This window comes from Cyprinodon variegatus, unplaced genomic scaffold (assembly GCF_000732505.1).
Source record: "Cyprinodon variegatus isolate N-32 unplaced genomic scaffold, C_variegatus-1.0 Scaffold60, whole genome shotgun sequence".
In the NCBI taxonomy this organism is placed as follows: Eukaryota; Metazoa; Chordata; class Actinopteri; order Cyprinodontiformes; family Cyprinodontidae; genus Cyprinodon; species Cyprinodon variegatus.
The window spans coordinates 951,762-973,579 of record NW_015150513.1 but is presented as its reverse complement, the minus strand read 5'-3'; the positions used below and the strand labels follow the sequence as shown (position 1 = coordinate 973,579).

At 37.2% G+C, this 21,818-nt stretch overlaps 1 protein-coding gene across 2 annotated transcripts in view; it reads left to right on the top strand.

The window, feature by feature from the left end:
* The window catches only part of LOC107082728 (angiopoietin-2-like), a 37,860-nt gene that overhangs the window by 6,768 nt on the left and 9,274 nt on the right, over positions 1 to 21,818 (top strand). Inside the window, exons 2-7 of one of the 2 annotated variants that reach the window (XM_015371539.1) lie at positions 6,609 to 6,764; positions 7,362 to 7,483; positions 10,573 to 10,700; positions 11,065 to 11,189; positions 16,478 to 16,579; positions 21,600 to 21,766. In XM_015371539.1, coding sequence (XP_015227025.1) covers positions 6,609 to 6,764; positions 7,362 to 7,483; positions 10,573 to 10,700; positions 11,065 to 11,189; positions 16,478 to 16,579; positions 21,600 to 21,766 — 800 coding nt within the window. Of the gene's footprint in view, positions 1 to 6,608; positions 6,765 to 7,361; positions 7,484 to 10,572; positions 10,806 to 11,064; positions 11,190 to 16,477; positions 16,580 to 21,599; positions 21,767 to 21,818 lie in introns of both variants that reach the window. The other variant, XM_015371538.1, reaches the window with a different exon arrangement.

The window sequence follows — 21,818 nt, the reverse complement described above, 5'->3', positions numbered from 1 at the left end:
TTTTTTCCTCCTTTATGTAACTATCATTTTAGGCCAACTTAGAATTATGGAAACCCAATATATGCAGTGATTAATAAAGAAAAGCATTTTTTCCCTGTATAAGAAAATTTTGCAGAACCTTTACATTTTGAGGGTTGATAGGTTCTTTTGGGGACAAATGTACAGTCTCCATGATGCGGGTCATGTTTATGACTAAACTGTGAATTGAGTTTAGGTTGGAATTAGGGTTAGGTAAGAAACCTTGGTTAGGTTTAGTGTTAGGGTCAAGGTGAAGCTGTAGAAATGAATGTAAAAGTCCCAAAAATATTGTGAGACAAATTTGTGTCCTACTGTTAATGTTGGTGTTTTCATTTTTATTGTGGACATCTGAACGTTGCAATAGGGGAATGTAACACACTCATTGTAATGCAGTGAAAATAGGGCAGTTTCTTGACATGAAACTTCTGTTAACAAGTACTGCTGGGAAAGGTACAGTATTCAAATGAATTAAAATCCGCAGGGTTTGTTACTACGCAGCCAGCCTATAAATCTATTGTTGTGAAAATAAAGATTTATAGTTCAATTCCTACTTCCCCTTGCCAGATGTGGAAGTTTGTCCAGGTTGCTTACATTTTGGTGTATAAATATGTGCATGTTTGGGACTAATGTGTCAAAGGGCTGTAAGTTGTTTGTGTGCCTAGAAATGTGCTTTTCAGGTTCGAGCTGGTTAATATTTCAGTTGGCTTGTTGTGCATCACTAAACTATCCAGAGAATACCCCAGCTCTTGCCTTTTTGACTGTAAGCTCCAGTTCACCTCTTACAGCACTGAATGGGATTAACAAAACGAAAAAAAAAAACCATCAAAGGCTGAAGTTTATGATAATTTGTGAAAAATTAAATGATATCAATACATCCAGAAAAATTCAAGCCACAGTAATTTGTCAAATATAAAAGGTTTCTGGGGTTACCATGGTGTTTACACACATGGATAAAAATGTTTTTACCCATACTTAATGAAAATAAAAGAGAAAATCACAAAAGCTACTGTTACGATATTTCTCGTCAACAACATTGCACTTATTTAACTGTCTTTTGTGTTTTTAAAAATAACTACTGGTATTGCTATTTTTTTTTACACATTCTAGTTACAGAAAAAACATTTCGACTTTTAGAAAGAAAAATATATTATAAAGGAACGCCTGAGGAAGCAATGAGAGCATCACCTTTGGTATGAACAAGGTCATGATAAGATGTGTTTAAGATTAACTCAGGATTTACTTTTATTTTTTCACTTTCTATTTAATAGGTTTTGCCTTAGTAGTGTCAAAAGTACACACATTTGTTACTTAAGTAGAAGTATAGATACAGCAGTTTAAAACACTCTGGTATAAGTTGAAGTATCAACTTGACCTCTTTACTTAAGTAAAAGGGAAAAAGTATTTGCTCCAAAAACTACTTAAAGTATAAAGTAACCTTTAAAAAAAACAGCCAGATGCCACTATATGAATTGAACGCTCAATTTTTTGACTATCTTAAGAAATTCTTTGAGATAGGGCCAAGGATGAGGGAGGTCTTGTCGGTCTCCGTCTCCATCTCCTGATACGCTCTCGTCTGTTTTGACCTTTCAGACATTTCAACATCTTTTTTCTGAATCCGACGTTGTAGCATGGGATAGACAATTCACGTTTACAGTTTGAAGAACACCTGCTTGCTTCTGATTATTTCCTTTGGCTTCAGCATAAATTTGAAGAATAGCTAACCAATGAGTGTTTGCGTTATATGACTCATTCAATTGCACTAGTTTTCACTAGATGTGGATGGCGCTAATGATCTGCATTGAATGGCGCACATGACGTGAAATAAATATTTATAAACATTAAACTGAAGCCAAAAGTAACGAGTAACGTTTCTTCTAAAATATGTAAGTAATAGAAAGCACAGATACTTGTGGAAAATGTAATGAGTAGAATTCAGAAGTAGGAAGAAAAATAAGTAATGGAGTAAAGTATACGTAAAGAGTGTAATCAAGTACAGTAACAAAAAATATGTGTACTTCGTTACTTGACACTTCTGCTGAGGAAAGACTTTTTTACTATGACTACAATTTAAACCACAAAAAGAATCTTCTTGAATTCAGTTTCTACTTTAAAGAAACAGAAGAAAAGAGTTTGGATATTGAATGATGTCGGGGATGAGCTAAAAACTCTGGAATTGCCTCATAGCTGATTCTGCACTGCATTGGGAAAAAAGCTAAATCCTTGATGTCACAGAAAATAAATATTTGTAATGGTTTTGTCCTAGTTTGGTGTTCAGCGCTCAACAGCATGCAGTTAGAAAAAAAAATGTTGGGGTGAAATAACGTGCAGGATCAAAACATCAGCATCCCCTCTGCTGATGCCTCTTCTAAAAGGAACTGTATGTATATTTGTTCCCCGAATACTGACTCATTAAAAAAATATATTTTTCTCATGAAATTTAAATAGAAGCATGATAAATAGTGTCAGTTTAAAAAGGGGTAACTTTAATATTTTCATATCCTTAGTTATAGTTTCATTTATTGCTTTGTCTATTTCAGTAATTTATTTCCTTTTTATCTCATTTTAGATTCAATATATTCTTTTTACTTTACTCTTGTTGACATTTTATCTTCTCTAACGGGTTAATTATGTGCTTTAAATTACGTTATATATGCTAATGAGTTTGAACAACCTGTCCATATTTTCATTTGCGCTCATTTCATCTGTTTGTTTAAGCCATTAAAAGTGGACTGATTGTGGGTAATGTTTACATATGCTGCTAAGGAATAGGAGTCAGGGACCTCTGTTATTATAAAAAAAAAAAAACAATTTAAGACAAACTTAGCCCTTGAAGCCAAGTGTATCATATTTGATACATTTGGCTGATACAATATTACATTCATCAATGTAATATTTTTTTGTTTTTGAAAACCTTGACTTTCATAATTAGACACAAGTAGTGAACAGAAAGCATATAAAAGATTTTACAGAAATGCCTAATGTATCGAATAATGTTGCAAATAAGTGATCTATTTTAATGTGTTGATGTTTTCGTTAGAAAGTTCAATGACAACTCTAATTTAGAAAAAAAATGCCAATTTCCTGTCAATTATTTCATGGTACAGGCTTTGAATAGTTAAGAAAAAATGCTGTCCCTACTGTGAAACAAGGAGGAGATTCTGTTATATTCTTGGGATGCTATGCTATATTTGGCTAAGGTTGTCTACTATAGTTAGTGGATACTATGAAATCTGAAGACTATCAAGGGATTCAAGAGAGAAATGTTCTTCTCGGTGTCAGAAAGCTTGGTCTCAATTGCAGGTCATGGGTCTCATAACACTATAATGACCCAAAACAAACAGCTAAAAACTCCCAGAAAGGCTAAAAGCAAAACACTGGACTCTTCTGAAGTGGCCTTCTATGAGCCCTGACCTAAACCCTGTTGAGCATCTCTGAAGGAGCTGAAACATGCCGTCTTAAAAAGGTGCAGAAATCTAATACGAAGTTACAGGAATCTTTTGGTTGCAGGGATTGCCTAAAAAGGTTGTGCAACAATATATCAAGTTAAGGGTACCATCATAATTTTGCCCAGGCTCTTCATTGATTAACTTTTTTTTAATCACTCTGTTCAAGCATTGTTAAAAAACAATGTTTCACTTCAATTTCTTCATTCAACTTTTTGAACATTGTATATTTCACTTATGTCAGGTTCAAGTTATTTCTGTGACCATGCTGGGTTTTTTCTTTCATTAAATGAGAGGTACTGACAATTTTGTCGTGTGTATTAGTACTTTAAAAGATTGCAAGCATTTTACGATAAAAGTTAGCAATGAAGTTGTAAGCTGTGTTTTTTCCCTTATATCTATCTAAATGGGGCTCCATGAATCACAGTCATACAGCATGAAATCCAGCAGATATCTTTCAGTCATATGTAATCATAGCAGAAAGAGAGAGCGGATTCATTGGCTCAGTTATTAGATAATCACATGATTCAACTCCTAAGGTTTTCTCAGCACTGATCCCTCTTCTGAACCCCTTAGGCATAGTAAAAATGAATTACACTACACCCAAAAAGAGCTTTATCTGGCCACATAGTGCAGCTTCTGACAGAGCATCAATTAATGCAGCTGGCAAGGGATGGGGATAAAGCCTATCAAGACCTTCGGATTGAGTTCCAGCACAAAGGCTGTAATGCAAAGACTTGGACAATCAACTGATAGCAGCTTGAATTTGTAAGTCTGATTATAATGCAGGGATTTGGGGTTTTCTGGAGGAGATGGCTTTAAGCCATGAAGTAATCTTTTCAGATTCTTTGTTGTGAACAGATTTGTCCCCCTGTTGTCTAAGTTGTTCTAAACTAGCATGATGTAAGGTATTATTGCAGGGCAAGATCAAAAAAGGGCCACTTCCAAATGGGGTGAAAAATCAAAGGGATCTTATTGAGAAAGAGAAATAAATCAGCACTAAAAAAAAGGATTAAACTGCAGTTTTTTTGTGTGTGTGTTTCTTTTTTTCCACATGGAATTAATAGACCTAAAACAACATTTACTGAAGTCTCATATTTCATTATAACCTCCTGTGTATTTATATTTGCTTTTTTTTTATTTTTATAAGAAAACTAAGCAAATTATTTTGTTCACTTAGTTATTCTCAAAATGTGTGGATAACTCATTAGCTGGATTGTAATGAATGCTTTATCATGAGATTTCATTTTGCAGTGTGTGATATAATAATTTAAGTTTTATCCTTTTTTTTCTCCCCAAAAGAGATCTAAATAATACTGTTTCTCAGTTAGTTAATGTATTTACTTTAGTGTTAAAACACAAATATTATTATTTAGGCTGGTTTATGACCTATTTTTTATGTTGATTATACTGATCATATATTTAAGAAATAATGTTCAGCTTAACAAGTTGACACTCCATTAGATAAATTCTCTTCTATTTTGTTTTCAGTATAAAATGCTATAATGAATTATCATGTTACCTTCTGCATTCTCTCTTGAGCTGTGATTGATCATTGGTTCTGGAAGATATTTCTTGGAGCCCTGAATAAATAACATGCATCATTTTACCATTCTCTTATTAAAAAGTAAACAATATTCTGTCATTTTTTTTAGATATGGCTCACATGATAAGTATAAAGATAAGGAGACCGTCTTTGTCAAAATGTTTATACCCTTTTCTTTCCTCCTACTCTACCTTTGCCCCAGACCCTAACATGTTTTCTCTAGGACAGTGATTTATTTTCTTCTACTCATCTGCCCATAATTTTTTTTATAAGTTCTCAGTCTTTGGTTAAGAAAAGGGTTCTGAGAGAGCAATACTGCCAATACCCTTCTTTACCATGGACATGGGGCTTTCAGGGTTAAGACCAAAGTTAGTGTTCTGTAATGCATTTGTTTTTTAAATAAGCCATATTTGTATTTTACTTTCATTTGACCCACCTTAAAAACCCTCCCCTCCACCCACCTCAGTGACAACTCTTTTCATAAATGAGAGAGATGTTAATAAACTATAAGGAAGACAGAATCCCGGAAAGCTGCTGGACCATGATTCTGTCTCTCCGTCCTCCTAGAAGCACTGTGCTGATCAGCAATCTCCACTGTTCACAGACATTTTTAAAACCTCACTGGCAACATCTCAAGTGCCAACCTGCTTCAAATCTTCCACTATTTCCAAGAAACCAAGGTCCACTGGACTTGAAACCCGTCACATGACCTCTGTGGTCATGAAGTCCTTTGAGCGCACTGTGCTTTCACACCTGAAACAGATCACTGACCCCTGAACAGTTTCTTCCCATCCACTACCAGCCTTATCAACAAGGCCCAGAGACCCCACCTGACACTGATATTGCCTCTCTTCCTCCCCCATTCAGGACCTAGAATCTACACCAATGTAGCGTCTCTAATTGTGTCTATTGTGTATATACAGTAGTACATGGCTAGATACTATATATTATATATAGCATATTGTATGTTTTATATTGTATGTAGCAATAGATTCTGTATTCTGTATATATTTTTACCTAATTTGTCTGCACCATCAACACAAAGTTAAATTCCTTGTAAGTGCAAACCGACTTGGCAATAGATCTGATTCTGATTCCTGCTACATGATTTGTCTGTTTTGTTTTTCTGACTTTCTTTTAACATTGGCGTTCTTCCTGCCACTCGTACACAAAGGCAACATTTATGAAGTGCATAACAAATTTTACAAGAAAGTTACAAAATCAAAAGGCTCTTTAAACTAAGATGTGGATGTGTGCAGCTCCCCCATATTTTTTTGTTCTTTTGCTTGTTTTTTTTTTTTTTTTCTCTGATTAATGCCCTTCTGTTTAGTTAAAGACAAGCTTCCCCACAACATTATCCCTGCCCTGTCTTGTTTGTCTTTGGTCTTAATGATGCTGCTTGCTGCTTCGCAACATGTATACTAACTTTTTTGGTTATAATGCAACAGTCAAAAAGACATTCAGCAGCTATGAATACTTTGAAAGCTACAGTTAATATAAGGACCTGTTAGTTCCCAAAAAGGCCCAACATTTCCTGATTCCAGAAAAGCTCTTGTCGTCTTTGAAATAATATACATTTGTCATGGTTTCTCTCCTTATAGCTAGAAAACTTCATCCAGGAGAATGTGCGCTCTGGTATGGAAGAGATAAAGAGGGCGACTGTGCACACCCAGACAGCCGCTATGCTGGAGATGGGAACCAACCTGCTCAGCCAATCGGCAGAGCAGACTCGCAAATTGACAGATGTTGAGACCCAGGTGAGAAAGTTAAGAAGATGAGAATAAGATTTTTTTGAATTAATTGTTTTGTAGTCAAGTCTAAAGAAAATTAGCATGGGTCATACATGCTCATGAAAAAAATCATGTTTGTGCGAAAGCATTTTTGAAAGTATCAAATTAAAATGGAAATCAGACAATCTGCTGAGAAGCCATGCCCAAAGGTGTCGGCAGCAGCTGGTATTTACTTCCACAGACTTTGACACAATGAGCTGCAAGTAGTGACTGACAATAAGCCAATTAAAACATAAACCTCAGTAGCACAACACAGATGTGATTTCAATCATACTAGACTTGTTATTACAGATTGGGCTGTTTTGCTGTTACTTTTTCTCTTATCAAAGGTTGATAAAGAACTGAAACCTGTATAAATATTCAAGTTAGATTTTCCTCGTTGTGTTTTATCTGCAACCAAAAACTGTTTCAGGGATCAGTAGGGACACATTCTAGGATTTGTAATTTGTTAAGCAAGGCTGTTTATCCCCAAAGGTGTGATTGTAAGGAATTCACAGCTGAACTTGGCATTTTATACTGAAGGTGTGATAGGCTTATGTTTTTTAACCCTCTGTCAATCTCTAGGTGTTAAACAAGACAAGTCGCCTCGAGATACAGCTGCTTGAATACTCACTCTTTACGAACCGCCTGGAGAAACACATTCTCCTGCAGACTCAAGAAATTGCACGCCTCAGTGACAAAAACAGGTGAGCAAAGTAAAGCGAAGTAAAAGGAAGTTTAATCTTCAGGGTGGCTATGCTAAGCCTTAAAGATAGGCTGATCCACTCAGTCAACTTGGCACTCTAAACGCTGCTGAGGATGTGCTTTCGACATCTGGGGAGTGGCGGCCTAGTGGTTAGGGTAAAGAGTTTGGAATCCTGAGGTTGTGCGTTCGAGCCCCAATCCCATAGACTACCACTCCGTGTCCCTGAGCAAAGACCCTTAACCCCAAACTGCTCCTTAGGTGCTGCACAATGGCAGCCTACTGCTTTCCAAGGGGATGGGTTAAATGCAGAGAGTTAATTTCGTTACTCTGTACTTGTGACAGTGTAAAGACAATAACAGCTGGGGGGAAAAAAGGATCAATTCAGTTTATTTATTTAGCGTCAATTCCCAATATGTTATCTCCAGACACTTTACAATTTAACCAGATGATACAGTGAATTTGATTAAAAGTTTTCTAAGGAAAACCAGTTGATTGCATCGACTTATTGACTCGCATGCAATCCCTCACACTAAGCATGATTTTAGCGACAGGGGAGAGGAAAAACTCCCTCTTAACAGGAAGAAACCTCCAGCAGAAGCAGACTCATGATCTGCCATTTGCCGAGGCCCACTCGGGTTCAAGGAGACAGAAGCAAACACAGAGCCAGGCAGACGAGCTCTGAGCCAGCTCCCATGTCAGAGGATGAACAGAGCACATCCAACCAGTCACAGCCGGAGAAACAGGACTACACTGAGAAACAGGCCAAGTTTGAACATCTATAAACAAAGGGATGATGGCAGCAACACAGCTGATATTTCTTTCCAGGATGGCGTCACAGCCAAACAGGAACAGACAGGATCAAGCTACTATGAGAAAAAGCAGTGGGAGCATAGGGTTAGAGATTGAACTAACACATTCTGCAGAGTGGTAGAATAGAGATAGAATGAAGCAGAAATATGAAAAAAGGGTCCCTATGTCCTCCAGCAGTTTAAGTCTATAGCAGCATAACTATAGAGATAGCTATAAGCTTTATCAAATAGGAAAGTTTTAGGCCTACCCTTAAAAGTTGACAGGGTGTCTGCCTCACAGAATAAAACTGGTAGTTCGTTCCACAGGAGAGGTGTGGGTACTAGGTGTACCCTATTTGGATGATTTTTAGGCATGTCCCATAAGTAAAAACTCACGGTTTATTTCCCAAAGAATTTTTGGGTCCACCTCAATAAATATAAACTACTTAGATGGATAATCTTATGCCATACTAAAAATATATGTTGTCTTCACTGAATTAATCCATGCTTAACTCCTTTTAGCATGTTGCAGGATTGGTGTCACCAAAATGTCAATAGTAAGGTAATTACCTGAACAACTGAAGATCACTGTTACAGACTGTATACAGTTCTTTTAGTCCTCAAATGATGACCAACAAGAACAAAAAAACAAATGGAGAAAAGCAGTTGAATACAATAATTCCCTGAATGCATGTACCAGGGGTGTACTTTACTTATTAATTGTATTTAGGGTATATTTTGCAATATAAGAAGCAGCATTTTGAGTTAGATTGTGGATTTTGCCTTGGTAAAAGCAATGGCTAAAAAAAAAAAAAATGCCTATGTGCTTGTGTGGGCAAACAGGGAAAGGCATAATTCTCCCCTAATTGTTAACACCAGCCATAAATACCTTTCATGAAACACGTACTGATACAATTATAAAATTATAATGAAACACCTCAACAATTTTTCACAGTGGGCCACTAACTTGTAAAACTCCTCATATAATGAGACGTATAATCCTATGATCAAATGGGTAATGCTTCTTAGTAGGGACTTTCTCTAAAATTTCTCACAAAACTATGGGATTATCTGGGTTATAGACGGAGCAAAAGGGTGCAGTCTTTGTATCCCCTTGCTTATCTTTCCAACAAGCTGTTCGATGTGACCTACAGGGGATCATGCTACTCTGCCATCAGCACTTGTTACAGATTCCCTCTTCTATAAATCTGTGGTGCCTTTTTATTCATCATTGTTTTCTCTAATGATGACATGGCTCTGATGTGTAAATACATGTATTTATCTTTGAAAATTCAGGGGCAGAGGTGGCTGTAGGTGCAGCTATAATAGTCTAAAACTAGGTGCTTGAGATTCTGAGATGTTTCTGAGCTCCTGCCAAGATAAAAATGGGCACAGACACGTGTTTGTTTTCTTAGGCGTTGCGTATAAAATAGTATCAGCAGGAGGCAAACCCAACTGCAGAGGTATGGAGAACAGCCGTCTAGCCATGAATACTTTACAATTAAAATAACAATAAAAAAAAAGAATACCATAAGCAGAATTTGAATAAGTAAAATAGTTAAATATTTCTATACTGCCAACTCCTCTAACTATGAACACTTGGCTGGTCTGGTTTCTATACTCCGACTGATTCTCACACTTGAATGCACAAAGCAGTGAAAAAATTGAAAGCACACTTTGCTGCTTTAATTGAGTTATTTCCCGTCAAAGCAAACATAAGTAGGAAGCAATGTAAAATTTTATTTGGATCGATCCATCAACGCCACATGCTGAGTGGATGGCTAAAGTGGGAGACTGTGGATCCATGCAGAGTGTATGTAATCCTTGTCTGCAGAGACCATTGAAGTAGCTTGTTCAGTCTAGGTGGTTGGATTGTTTCAATAAATAACTGTTTGCGAGTCATTAGTCAAAGCCATAAAGATCAAGCTGCTAGAATAGATGATCTTCATTTAGCTACAATGTGCCACTCTTGCAGACACACAAAACACACACAAAGAGAAACACACACACACCCACACACAGATATATTACCATAACTACTGCCAGGTTGATGCCTTCAGGGCATGATGGAGTATTTCGGCATACTGAGCCATCTGTGAGCGCGGCTGTGGTACAGGTGTTTATATGATGTTAGCATAGTGAGACAGTTTTGCAGAGTTCTATTCATCATCCTTAGTTAAATTTGCATTTTTTTTAAATATCTGCTTTAAAAGTTAAATGTAATGCACCTCCATCCACATGTATTATTTATTGCAAATAACCCTATGCCAATGCTGTGAAAACTAACCTAGTTCTTCTTTAGCTTTCTAGAACAAAGGCTTTTAGCACTGGAGGCACGCTATGGGAAGGAGCTGCAGGATTTGCTGGGTGAAAAACAGCAGCTTCAAGATGTTCTGGAGAGGCACAGTCACTTGGTCAGTCAGCTTGAAGGTGAACTTGAAAGCTCAACACTCAATAGTACTGCACTACAGAGGCAGCAGGCAAGGCTGGCGGACACTGTTGAGCAGCTGCTCACTAAAGTCAGTCAATGCAATGGTAAGGCTTTGTGGGTACTGTTTGGATTAACACATCCACAGACATTTTAAACAATACATACAAATGTACACAAGAAGAGCAACTCTACCATAACAGACAGGGAATTTAATCTAGGTAAGGTAGTATTAGCTATGTAAATCTCAATTAAACTAGACAAACTTTAAACAGTTTCAACAGTAAACTCAGTGCAATGTGGAACTGACTGTAAAAACCTTAAGTAATTGTAATTCTGTCAAAATGTGCCACTGTGTTTCTGCAGAAATTTCCAGAAAGCCCAAGAACAAGAGACAAACTTTCAAAGACTGTGCTGAAATTCTGCGGTCAGGAGGGAAAGAGAGTGGATTATACAGCATACGACTGCACAACTCAACACAGGATGTAAAGGTATAGAGGATTTATTCCTTGTAGCTATAAATTATTTTCATATTTTGAAACCACCTGATTTGAGTTCAGTGCTGCCTTGCAAAAGTAGTACTGATAGAAAACATGTTTAAAGAGATTTTCACATGCATCATTTTAGTTTGAGAAATGCTAATTGGTGTCTCAATCTGACTTCACTCTGTTGGTGGAAACATAGAAACGTTTTTTTTGGAATCAGGCAGAAAGCACTTGGCTTTAGGGATAAACAAGTTGTTGACCTTTTCTTTCAAATATCACCTGACTGAGAGTGACATGTAACTTTTTTCCGAGGACTTTGTCTTTTTACTTCTTAGTTTAGAGAAATGAAACCAATTGTATCAACTACATTATGTTTGCAACAGTAAGACACATCCATACACACTGTATGAGAAATGTACTGCATCAGGGTATCAATAAATCTTGAAAGGGAAAAAAAAAGTTAACATAATTTCAAACTGAGGCTAACTGAGTTTTTGTTGCTGAGGTAGCTAGATATGCCATACTATGTTAAAGAAATTAGAAATAATAAGCAACTACAGCCTTACATTCTTCATGTGATATGGGAAAAAGGTTTGTGCAGCTAAGTGCTATGGTAGAGAAGCCAAGGAGTTTTCTCCACTCATCTGGAGGAGCTGGCTCATGCTTAGTCAACCGTGGCATCCAGCAGCAGGCTATCGCTTCAGCAAATCACATCCACTTGTCTTAGATTGTGTTGCCTTTCTTACAGCTTAGCAGAGGGAAACACAAGAAAAAAAAAGAAAAGAAACAAAGATATCCATAAAAACAGATGTTTGTTATGCATTGCTTTTTTCTTTAGTTTACTGTTGGCATCATCTTTTTATTACTGTGTTTTGTTTTGTTTTTTTCTCATAACCAACCACGAGTTAGGCACTGGTGCCATGTGTTTCCTGCCAGCCGGGGCAAATGTACATTTTCCACTGACATAAGTTAGCGAACCCCTCCAGCACCCCCAGCCTTCTTACCTAAATCAAGGCTGCTTTCGGTGTACAATTCCAATTTAATTCCAGAATAGAATGTCTGGCCAGGTGGGTGGTGGTATAAAACTGGGCAAAAGCAAAACAACCTATTTTCTAAGCAGTCACATTTTTTTTTTACCACTTTCAATAGTTACAAAGCGGTTATAAATAAACTACTGCATCACGGTATCTTTTCTATCAGAATATTAAGTATTTTTCAGGTAACACTGAATACATATCAGATTAAATAATACTACTTATACTTCAGCGATGGTATCTAGGTGTTACTTTATTGTATGTCTTGTACCATTTCCATTGGTTGTGCTGTTCTTTTTACATCCCTTTGTAGGTGATGAAGCAGACTGAAAATGTTTTATCATTATCTCCCTTTTATCTCCTCTTTCTTTCATCTTTTCTCTTTTTTTCTGTTTTTCCTTTCCTGTTCCACTTACATTGTAGTGTCCATATAATCTGTAAAACTCCCTGCATAATTATGATAAAGCTATTTATATGCATAAATTCAAGCGGAACACTATGGCAATAGCCATACTGCTCCCCTTGTGAAAGTAAAATCTGTCGGGCTCTCTTTTTGGTATCAAGACATTTATTCTTTTTGCCACATTGCCAGGCAGGACACTGAAAAAAAAAAAAAAAGAATTGTCTATGTACTGAATTGTGTTATACAAATAAAATTGCCTTGCCTTGAAAAAAAAAACAAAAAAACAATATTAAGTATTTTTATAATCCGCAAACATCGCTATATTAAAATATTATTAAAAAAAAAACTAATTTATTCAGTTATTCAATTAAAGAAATACATGGGATTCAGATACATTTAACATAAAATGTTTACTTCAAACCTTTACCTTGATTATTATGGCTTAAAACCATAAGACAAAACACTTTTTTCTTAGAAAACTAAAATATTACCTCATAAAATTAAATTGGGGTTTTGTAAACAGAAATCCTACATAATGACTATACAGTATAAGGTCTTGGTACTCTTTGGTCTCTGTTGGTGTGGTCTACCTTCCATTAGGAGGGTTAGCAATAGAACATAATTTGTAAAGAAGTTGACTTCTCTAATGAGTCTTTATTTAAGCATATTAATTAACATTGTTTAAAAAATGGTACATTCTTATGCAAAACTCCAGACTGCAAAAATTTTGTCCATTCAAGAGATTGTAGGGTTTAACAGGGCATTAGCCATGACTGGAATCAGTGCACAGGGAACCTCTTTGCAGAGAAAGGTTCAGAAATTAAAAAGCACTGTTTTCAACTTTCTTTTTCCCTATGATGAGCCACTCCTGAAGCAGAGACAACAGCTAGTTATTAGGTCTAATTGTCCCTTTTAAAATAAATTGTTGTTGTCTGTTCATTTAAAAGTTGAGAACCCAGAAGAAATGGCTAGAGCTGAGCTGGTACCGTCAGATGCATTGAACAGAGATGATGCTGTCTTTCAAAATAAAATCACTAAAACACTCTGCTCATCAGTTGCTCTAATTACAACAAATTTATTACAGTTCAGAATTAAGACCGATAATGCGGCATCTGTCCAGGTCCTGGTGGTTGTTGACCCCTAATCTAAACTAATATTTTGTTGTATTTAGTCATCCTGCTGGAATATATCAAGGCTTGAGCAAGTTTTCCCTCAGATTTCAATGTATTTAGCTCTATCCAGCTTCTACATCCATGAATGGGAAATGTTGTCTCAGCATCATGGTGTCACCATGCTTTACAGTGGGCCTTTTGGATCATATGTGATGTGCTATATGGCCATATTTGGAGTTTTGCACAACCAACTAATTAAATTTTGGTCCTATCCAGCCAGAAAACCTTTTTTTTCCAGCTATTTAAAATATGGATTATGGAAAACTGCAAACACAACTTTTTTGTTACTCTTCCTAAATGGATGCAGTTCCTTAATGATTTCATAGAAAAGACTGCTGGGATATTAGAAGCTACACAGTATTATCATTCTCTACTCTTAAGGATTGGCTGAAGGAAGTTGGCAGAAATATATATTTCTGTCATTTCATCCATCCACCAATCATCTATACCTGCTTATCAGTCAGGATCACAGGGGGCTGGTGTGTCTATCTAAAGCTCTTTTTGGATGATAGGTGGGGTAGATCCTAAACAGGCCACCAGCCCATCAGAAATTTCTATTATCTCGTATGTATTTATACATTTTTACACATTTTATTTTATTAATAAAGTCGTACGAAAGGGTTAATATTGTATTAATGATGCCAGATTCAACTGTAAAACAAAATCTACTTTTAATAAATATTCAGTATTCCAAATTGAGATAATTGGCGATTCCTCAATCCTGCTGACAACATTCATGACTTAAAGTGACAATGCTATACAAAAATCCAAATAAAGTGCTCAGGAACAAAACAAATTATACTTTCCAAGTCTATTGATTTAATTACACATGTTAAGCCTAAACTGATCCAAGAAATAAAAAGCATTTAATCTTCCGCCCACCGGGAAAATTTGCTCACTCATCTTATTACCACTACAGGAGGCTGGAGGACGTCCAGATGAACACTTCAGATGTCTAAAACAAGTCTAGATTTCCAAATCTGTCACTCGATGAATAAGTACAATTCTTCTTTAGCTCTTCCTGCAAACATCTGCATCTGCAAAATGTGGAGCCAAGAAAGAAAAAAAACAGTCTGCTGTAACCCAAAACGTTCAAACCTCCTCCTCAAACACCCCCAACCTCCCATCCCCACTCCTGGGATACGTGAACAAACTGGGATGTTAGTTTTTCCAGCCCATCTGGGTCATATCAATGTGTGACACCCTGAAATGGAGGGTTTCCCCATCGTTTTCCTCGAGCTTTTATGGAAGTCCTCAAATAACAGAAATGCTGCTGTGCTATTTATCTTATCTCTTCATAATATTGGGTTAACTTCAATGATGAGTCTTCTTGTTTTCCAAGATATGATTTTGAGAGTAAACCGAGTTTAGCCCCAATTGCACTTGCACTAAATAAAGTTAGAGTACCTTGAAAAAACTAACTCATAGCTTTTTTGACTTTATGGGTCTTTATTACATTTGCCACACGGTGAATGATTTGGGCAGCAAAAGAGAAGAACAGAACAGTGATGCACTTCACAAAGAAAATCTCCATAATGATAAAGAAAAGCCTCAACAGGTCAAATTTGTCATTAGCCACGTAGGAAACAGCACATTTAAGGAAAGACTTTGGCCAAATGAAAACTAAATTAGAAACTTTGGCCCATAAATAATTCCCCGTGTGTTGTGTGAGACAAAACAATACCCATCACCCAGAGCAAAGCATCCCGATAGTGAAACATGCACCATCGTGCCGCAGAGATTCCTCCTTTTTTGTATTTTTTTTTTTCATTTTCCAATTTAACAGATTTAAACACAAGAGAGGTCCAAAAATGTCTAACCAAAAACCACTCTAACCTTTGTCCCTCTGTCCCATACCCCTCTGGACCCCACCTCCCCACACACAAAACAAAACTAAACAAAAATCCACATAGATGAGTAAAGTGGGAATCTACTTTTCTATGCAACATCACAAAATAATATCTATCTTTTTTCCTTCATTTCACTTCTCTTTTTTGTGTTAGTCTATCACATAATGTGACAATATTATTTTGAAGTGTGATTTTTATTTTTGCGACACAATATGTACAAAAGTAAAACATATAATAATTCTGATAGACGAGTCAAAGAGTATTATGTTCCCTAAATTAAGAATGTTGATAAAATAGTTTCACTCTGTGCAGGTCTGTCAAATACAAAGAGTCCATGAATACATTTTATGTTTCAGCTGCTAAAGAGCCACACTGTATAATTATCTATCCCCAAACTCGGTCCTCAAGGCCCCCTGTCCTGCAGGTTTTAGAGGTTTCCTTGCTCCAGCACAGCTGATTTTAATTGAAAGCTGATTAACAGGCTTTTGGTCTACTGCAATCGTTATAACCAGCTGTGCTGAAGCAGAGAAACCTCTAAAACCTGCAGGACAGGGGGCCTTGAGGACCGAGTTTGGGGATGCCTGATCTAGTGGACACAAATGGATTAACTCTCATCAGCTGGTTTGAGACAGAACAGATTACAGATGAATGTTTATGTTCCTCATAGAGCGAAAGTGATTCTAGAAATGTGTGGTTAGATGCTCAAACTTTCTTAGCCAATATATCTCACATTTACTCAATCTGTCTATAATGCCAACAACTTTTAATCTAACTTTTCAACCTTTGTCTACCAGGATCAAGAGATTAGATCAATTTTTTTTCTTTTTCTGCGCAGGTGTATTGTGACATGAAGACCAGAGGTGGGGGGTGGACAGTGCTGCAGCATCGAAGGAATGGCTCTGTTGACTTCCACCGCAGATGGGAGGACTACAAAACGGTACTTTTTTTAACACATCAAGGATGCATCACTATTGTAAGATCATGTAGACCAACGCTGCATTACTGCACAGGAGGTTTCAATAACTGTCCATGGGTGGTTTGGCATGAAAAGGCGTGGGAGAGCGGCTCTCCTGTGATCCCAGGTGACCTGTGGTTGTTACATTTGGCTGCCCTCATGTTCCCTACCACCCCCTATGTTTTTGCACCTGCTATTGCTCTGTGTCAACCCCCCACCCCAACCCAAAGAAAAACGAACACACACACACACACACACACACACACACACATTTCTCATACATAAACACTGATGTTTTGCAATTTCTGACTCACAGCGTATTATTATTTGCATCAGTCCTTAAGATTGCTACATTTTCCTGCAAAACATTCTAAAGTGTGCACAAGAGACCATAAAGTAGCATTAATGTTCTAGGTCTGTCAAAATTGTTTTAACACTTGTAACTATGTTTTGCACAAAATCTAAATTATGTTTTGTTAGATGTGATTATAAAGCTTTTAAAATAAGTGAAATGTGCTCTGTATGCTTTAGGAAACCAGTAAATAAATTGCAGGCAGTCCCCTTAGACTGTTAAATTACACAGAACAAATGTGCAATGCTGGTTTTGACTGGATGTAGTGTGTTTCAGATTGGCACTGACAAATCAACTGCGACTGGAAATGCTAACAAAAATAGAGCTAAAAAAAAAACACACACACACAAAAAAAACTGGTAAACTTCTTTCAAGTTCAATATTTTTTCAAGTGGATGATAAACCTTCGACTCCAGCTGGGAGCGTGGGAGCACAGGGACCCTATGGATGGTGGATAGCGATTGCACTGAAATGCTTTTCTGTCTCTGCCCTGTCTCAGAAGCTGTGGTCAGACTTTATCAAATGCTGCACCCTGGGGTTCTCATCAGGTGATAAACGCTATACGCCTCCTTGCAGCGTATCTGCTCACAGTCAAGAGAAAAAAACAACAGCTAGACTTGTCATTTCCAGAACTACTCCTAACCCGACAAACTTTATACTCTCAGAGGCATACTAAAAAATTTTATCATTCCACAATAAAAAGAAGGAATACAAGCTGAACAAACTGATGGAAAAACGTGTATAAATGTGGAGACAATAAGAAATAAATTATAGGCAAATTAATAATTTTAAGGGTCACTCTCTTATTATGTTTTAGTAGGAATAAGTTAGATATACCAAAAAAATCAATAGGTTTCATCCTTACATTTTTTTTATTTTGAACATCTTAGAGAGAACAATTTAGTCCAACATTTTAAATTGAAAATGAATCAAAGTAATGGCCATCAAACAGAAGCGGCCAGTAATCCCATATAGCCTTTATACAAGAATGCAGTTTTAGCTCAAGCGGGTACAAATTAATAATAGACATCACTTTGAACACAATGATACATGGTGGTGGCAGCATCAGAATAAACATAAAAGTAGGAAGAAACCCTGCTGCTGCAAAGGACCTGCGCCTGAGTGGCAAATATGCCTTTCTTTATGTTAGTCTGTGATAAAATCTTGATGAAATGCATTAGGTTTTTGGCTGTAATTCGACAAAGGTAAAAAAAAATGTTCAATAGATGTAAATTTTTTTGCAAGTCATTTCACATTGTTACTTTGTATTAGGGTTCTGTTACACTGTGAATCAGTTTTAGATTAAATCAACTGCTGCATTTTCTAGTATCTTTATGCTTGTTGATAATTCTTTGCTCCTCATGTGGGAGGTGAGAAGTCCACCAGATCCCGGAGAGTGGAAAAAAAAAAAAAACAGTGGTGATCAACAGCCACTCCTCTAAGCTTAGCATACTAATAAAATAAGTTGAATTTGCTATTACAAAAAAGGTCAAAAAGAGATCAGCCCAACAAGAAAAACCAAAATATGCCTACCCTGACATAGATGTGCATCATTAGTAAAAAGAAGACACCTAAGCATGGCATAGAACTGAGCCTAACATAGAAACTGATACAAAATCTGTAAAGCTTGTCAATAAAAGCATAGAAAATAGAAAACTAATCCAAATCGACTATACAGACTATGAAACATTATATGTATTGATCTTCTGCATATGCAAATCAAATTGTATTAAGGTTCATGGGACTTTGTTTCCATAATCATTTAAAGAATTGTTCCAGATTATTAAGATTAGCAGTCATCCATTTATGTCTCCTTGTTGTTTCAGTGAAGTTAGTATCTGGAATTTAACTTCGCCAGCACAATAATACCTCCTGTCCTTTTGGTAGCCGCTCTGCTGCTGATTTGCTAATGGCTTAGGGATTATTATCCTGCTTTTTGATCCATTTGCAGCCAGGCTTCAGTTGTCAGACAGATTGTCAGGCTAAATGCTTTGGTATGCAGAGGAGTTCATGTCTGAGTCAGTGGTTGCGAGGTGTCCAGGTTTTGTGGTCTCAAAACAAGCCATCCGACCCCCCTGCTGAGCTTGACAGTTGGTAGAAGTAGTGAGTGCTGAAATATTGTTTGGCTTTTGCCAAATGCACTCTAGCAAGACATCTCTGCATCTGGCTCATCTGTCCAATGGATATTCATCCAGAAATTTTGTGGTTTGTTCAAATGTAACCTTGCAAACACAGGCTGTGATTTTTTTTCTTTTAAACAGAACAAAATTTTCTGCTGGCATGCAAGCATTACAAGTCCAAAAATTTTTTTTTTGGCCTCCTTTAATGTCTGTGGAGGTCTTTAAAATCTATCTGGCCATATATTTCTATAGCCTGGGTGCCATTCCGAACTTAGTCCCGCCCACAAGGTTTGAGGTCGGGAAGTTCGGTCTGGCATTGCTCCATAGTAGCGCAAGTATGATCGCCCACCCTCTGGCGATCCAATCAAATTGTCAGGGCGGGCTTTATACGATGATGGACAGATGATCAACAGTAACTTAATCAACCATGTGACCAAAGCGCGCTTGGGTGACAACAACAATGGCTGCCGCCGGAGAGTTGAGGTGAGTAGATTCTGCTATTAGGTCTGTTCTAGAAGATATCGACAGCAAATTAATTTTAAAAGAGGAACAGAGAAACGCGATCAAGGCTCACCTTCTTATTCTAGGCGTGCAACTGCACGCTTTGATTTTTGTTGACAACAACTATGCGTCGCTTAACATACATCACGCACTCCGTTGCTCTTATTGGTTGTAGGTCTATCCAATTGAGTGCAGAGGCATTTTTTTTCCTGGTTCGTTCAAAACACGCCCCATAATCACAGCTCTATGGAGCAGTATCAGACTCATATTCTGACTAGAATTGAGTAGGACTACGTCAGGCTAATATTTCTATAACATTTGTGTAATTCTGCAGGGATTCCCCCACCCTGTTCTATTTTAGTACTTTTTTTTAATTTTTTATTTAATAATCCCCATGATGAAATTTTTGTATTTCGATGCAGATCAATTATGATGTATTTTGTTTTGTTTTTCCCCTTCTAGTAGTGTTTCATGACACACGTAATGGCTGAATTCATCAATAGTGGCACAGTTGTTTTATTTAAGTATCCCCTTATATAGTAGTTTCTAAAATGACCAAACAAGTTTTGTTTTGCGGTATATTGTAATCACACAAGTTTGTTACTCAAGGGTATTTGATTTGCAGCATATAAATGCAACTTATTCCCTTTTTTCTTGCAAAAACTGAATGAAATGCTTAAAAACAACACTGCCAGTAGTTATAGTTGAAAAAATACTTTGATATAATATTTTTACAGCAAAATGAATTATTCTAAGGATTTCAGAAAAAGAAGTGCTAATTATTTGTCTTGTGTATGGATGTATAGTTATACAAACTTCACTTCCCATAATGCTGTGCGTTTAGGCGGGGCTGCGTAAGGTAAGGTCCCCCCATTAAAGGAGCGCCGTACCACCGTTGTGCTTGCTTCCTGGTTCTGCATGCTCGCTCCAGATGCCCTTTCTTATTGCATGCTCTGCACAGGAAATCTTTGTATTTGCGCTCAGCAGCTTAGTTTGTAGCTCTTTACTGCAAATTCCATAAACTAGCTGGTCCCTGAGCTGCTCATCCAAACTCACAGGTTGTTGCAAGTCCTTTTAATGCAGCCACATATTCAGCTACAGCCTCTCTGTTTTGCTGCTTTCAAACGCGGAATGAGTAACGTTCACTTAACACATTTTTCTTCGGCACATAGTGTTCCCTCAGTGCTTTTAACAAGTCTTCTAATGTGCAGCCAGACAGCTTTTTTAGTGCAAGCAAGTCTGTCAGTAATGAGAAAGTCTTTGCACCTACTACGGATAAGAAAAAAGCCCTTTGTTTCCCTCGCTCAATTCCTTTGGCTTCCGCAAACTGTGCAAATCTTTGCTCAAATGTCTTGAAACTTTCATTGCTTTCATCAAAGCACAAGCCTGTTTCACTGCTGTACACTGCCATCCTTGTGCTAGCTTCTGCTAACTTCACCGTCATTCTAGCATCTTCGTTTCACTTCCAACGTGATTAACTATTCCACCCCTCGTCGCCAGTGTGTAGTGTCCGAGTGAGGTCACGCACACATAGATGGAGGCAGAGATGAAGTTGCTGAACATTCATTTGTTTTTATTAAGCTTCTGCATAGTAATACAGGTAGGGTATACGTGTTGCGGCGGTTTGGCGCTCCTTTAATGGGGGGACCTTAACTTACGCAGCCCTGCCTAAACGCACGGCATTATGGGGAGTGAAGCTTGTATAACTATACATCCATACACAACAATATGAATCTGCTAAGGTAAGTTTTATGTATTGCTCAAACTGATAGATTAAAATACTCTTAGGTTTTTTTTGAGAGAGTTAAAAAAAAACAATTTTTTTCTGCACTGTTCGAAGTGTGGCACTTAAATTACATCCCAGATGCAGTCAACTGTTTTAACACAACAGAATGATGGATGTGCATGCCTTGAAGTGAGCTAAATTTTCCTATTAATTACAAAATAACTTGCCAGACAGCAGGATACCTTGGTGAGAATATTTACTTCATCTATTGTTTTTTTTTTTTCCTGTTTGTGTTGAATCCAGGGCTTTGGAGAGCCATCGGGGGAACACTGGTTGGGAAATGATATCATTCACAAGCTGACCAGCTCACAGGAATACAGTCTGCACATCCAGCTCCGTGACAGAGAGGGGAATGAAGCCTTCTCACATTATGATCGATTTCACATAGACAATGAACACAGCAACTACAGGTAATATGACCTGCATTTTTTTTTTTTTTTTTTTTTTTTTTGAAGGTTGGGG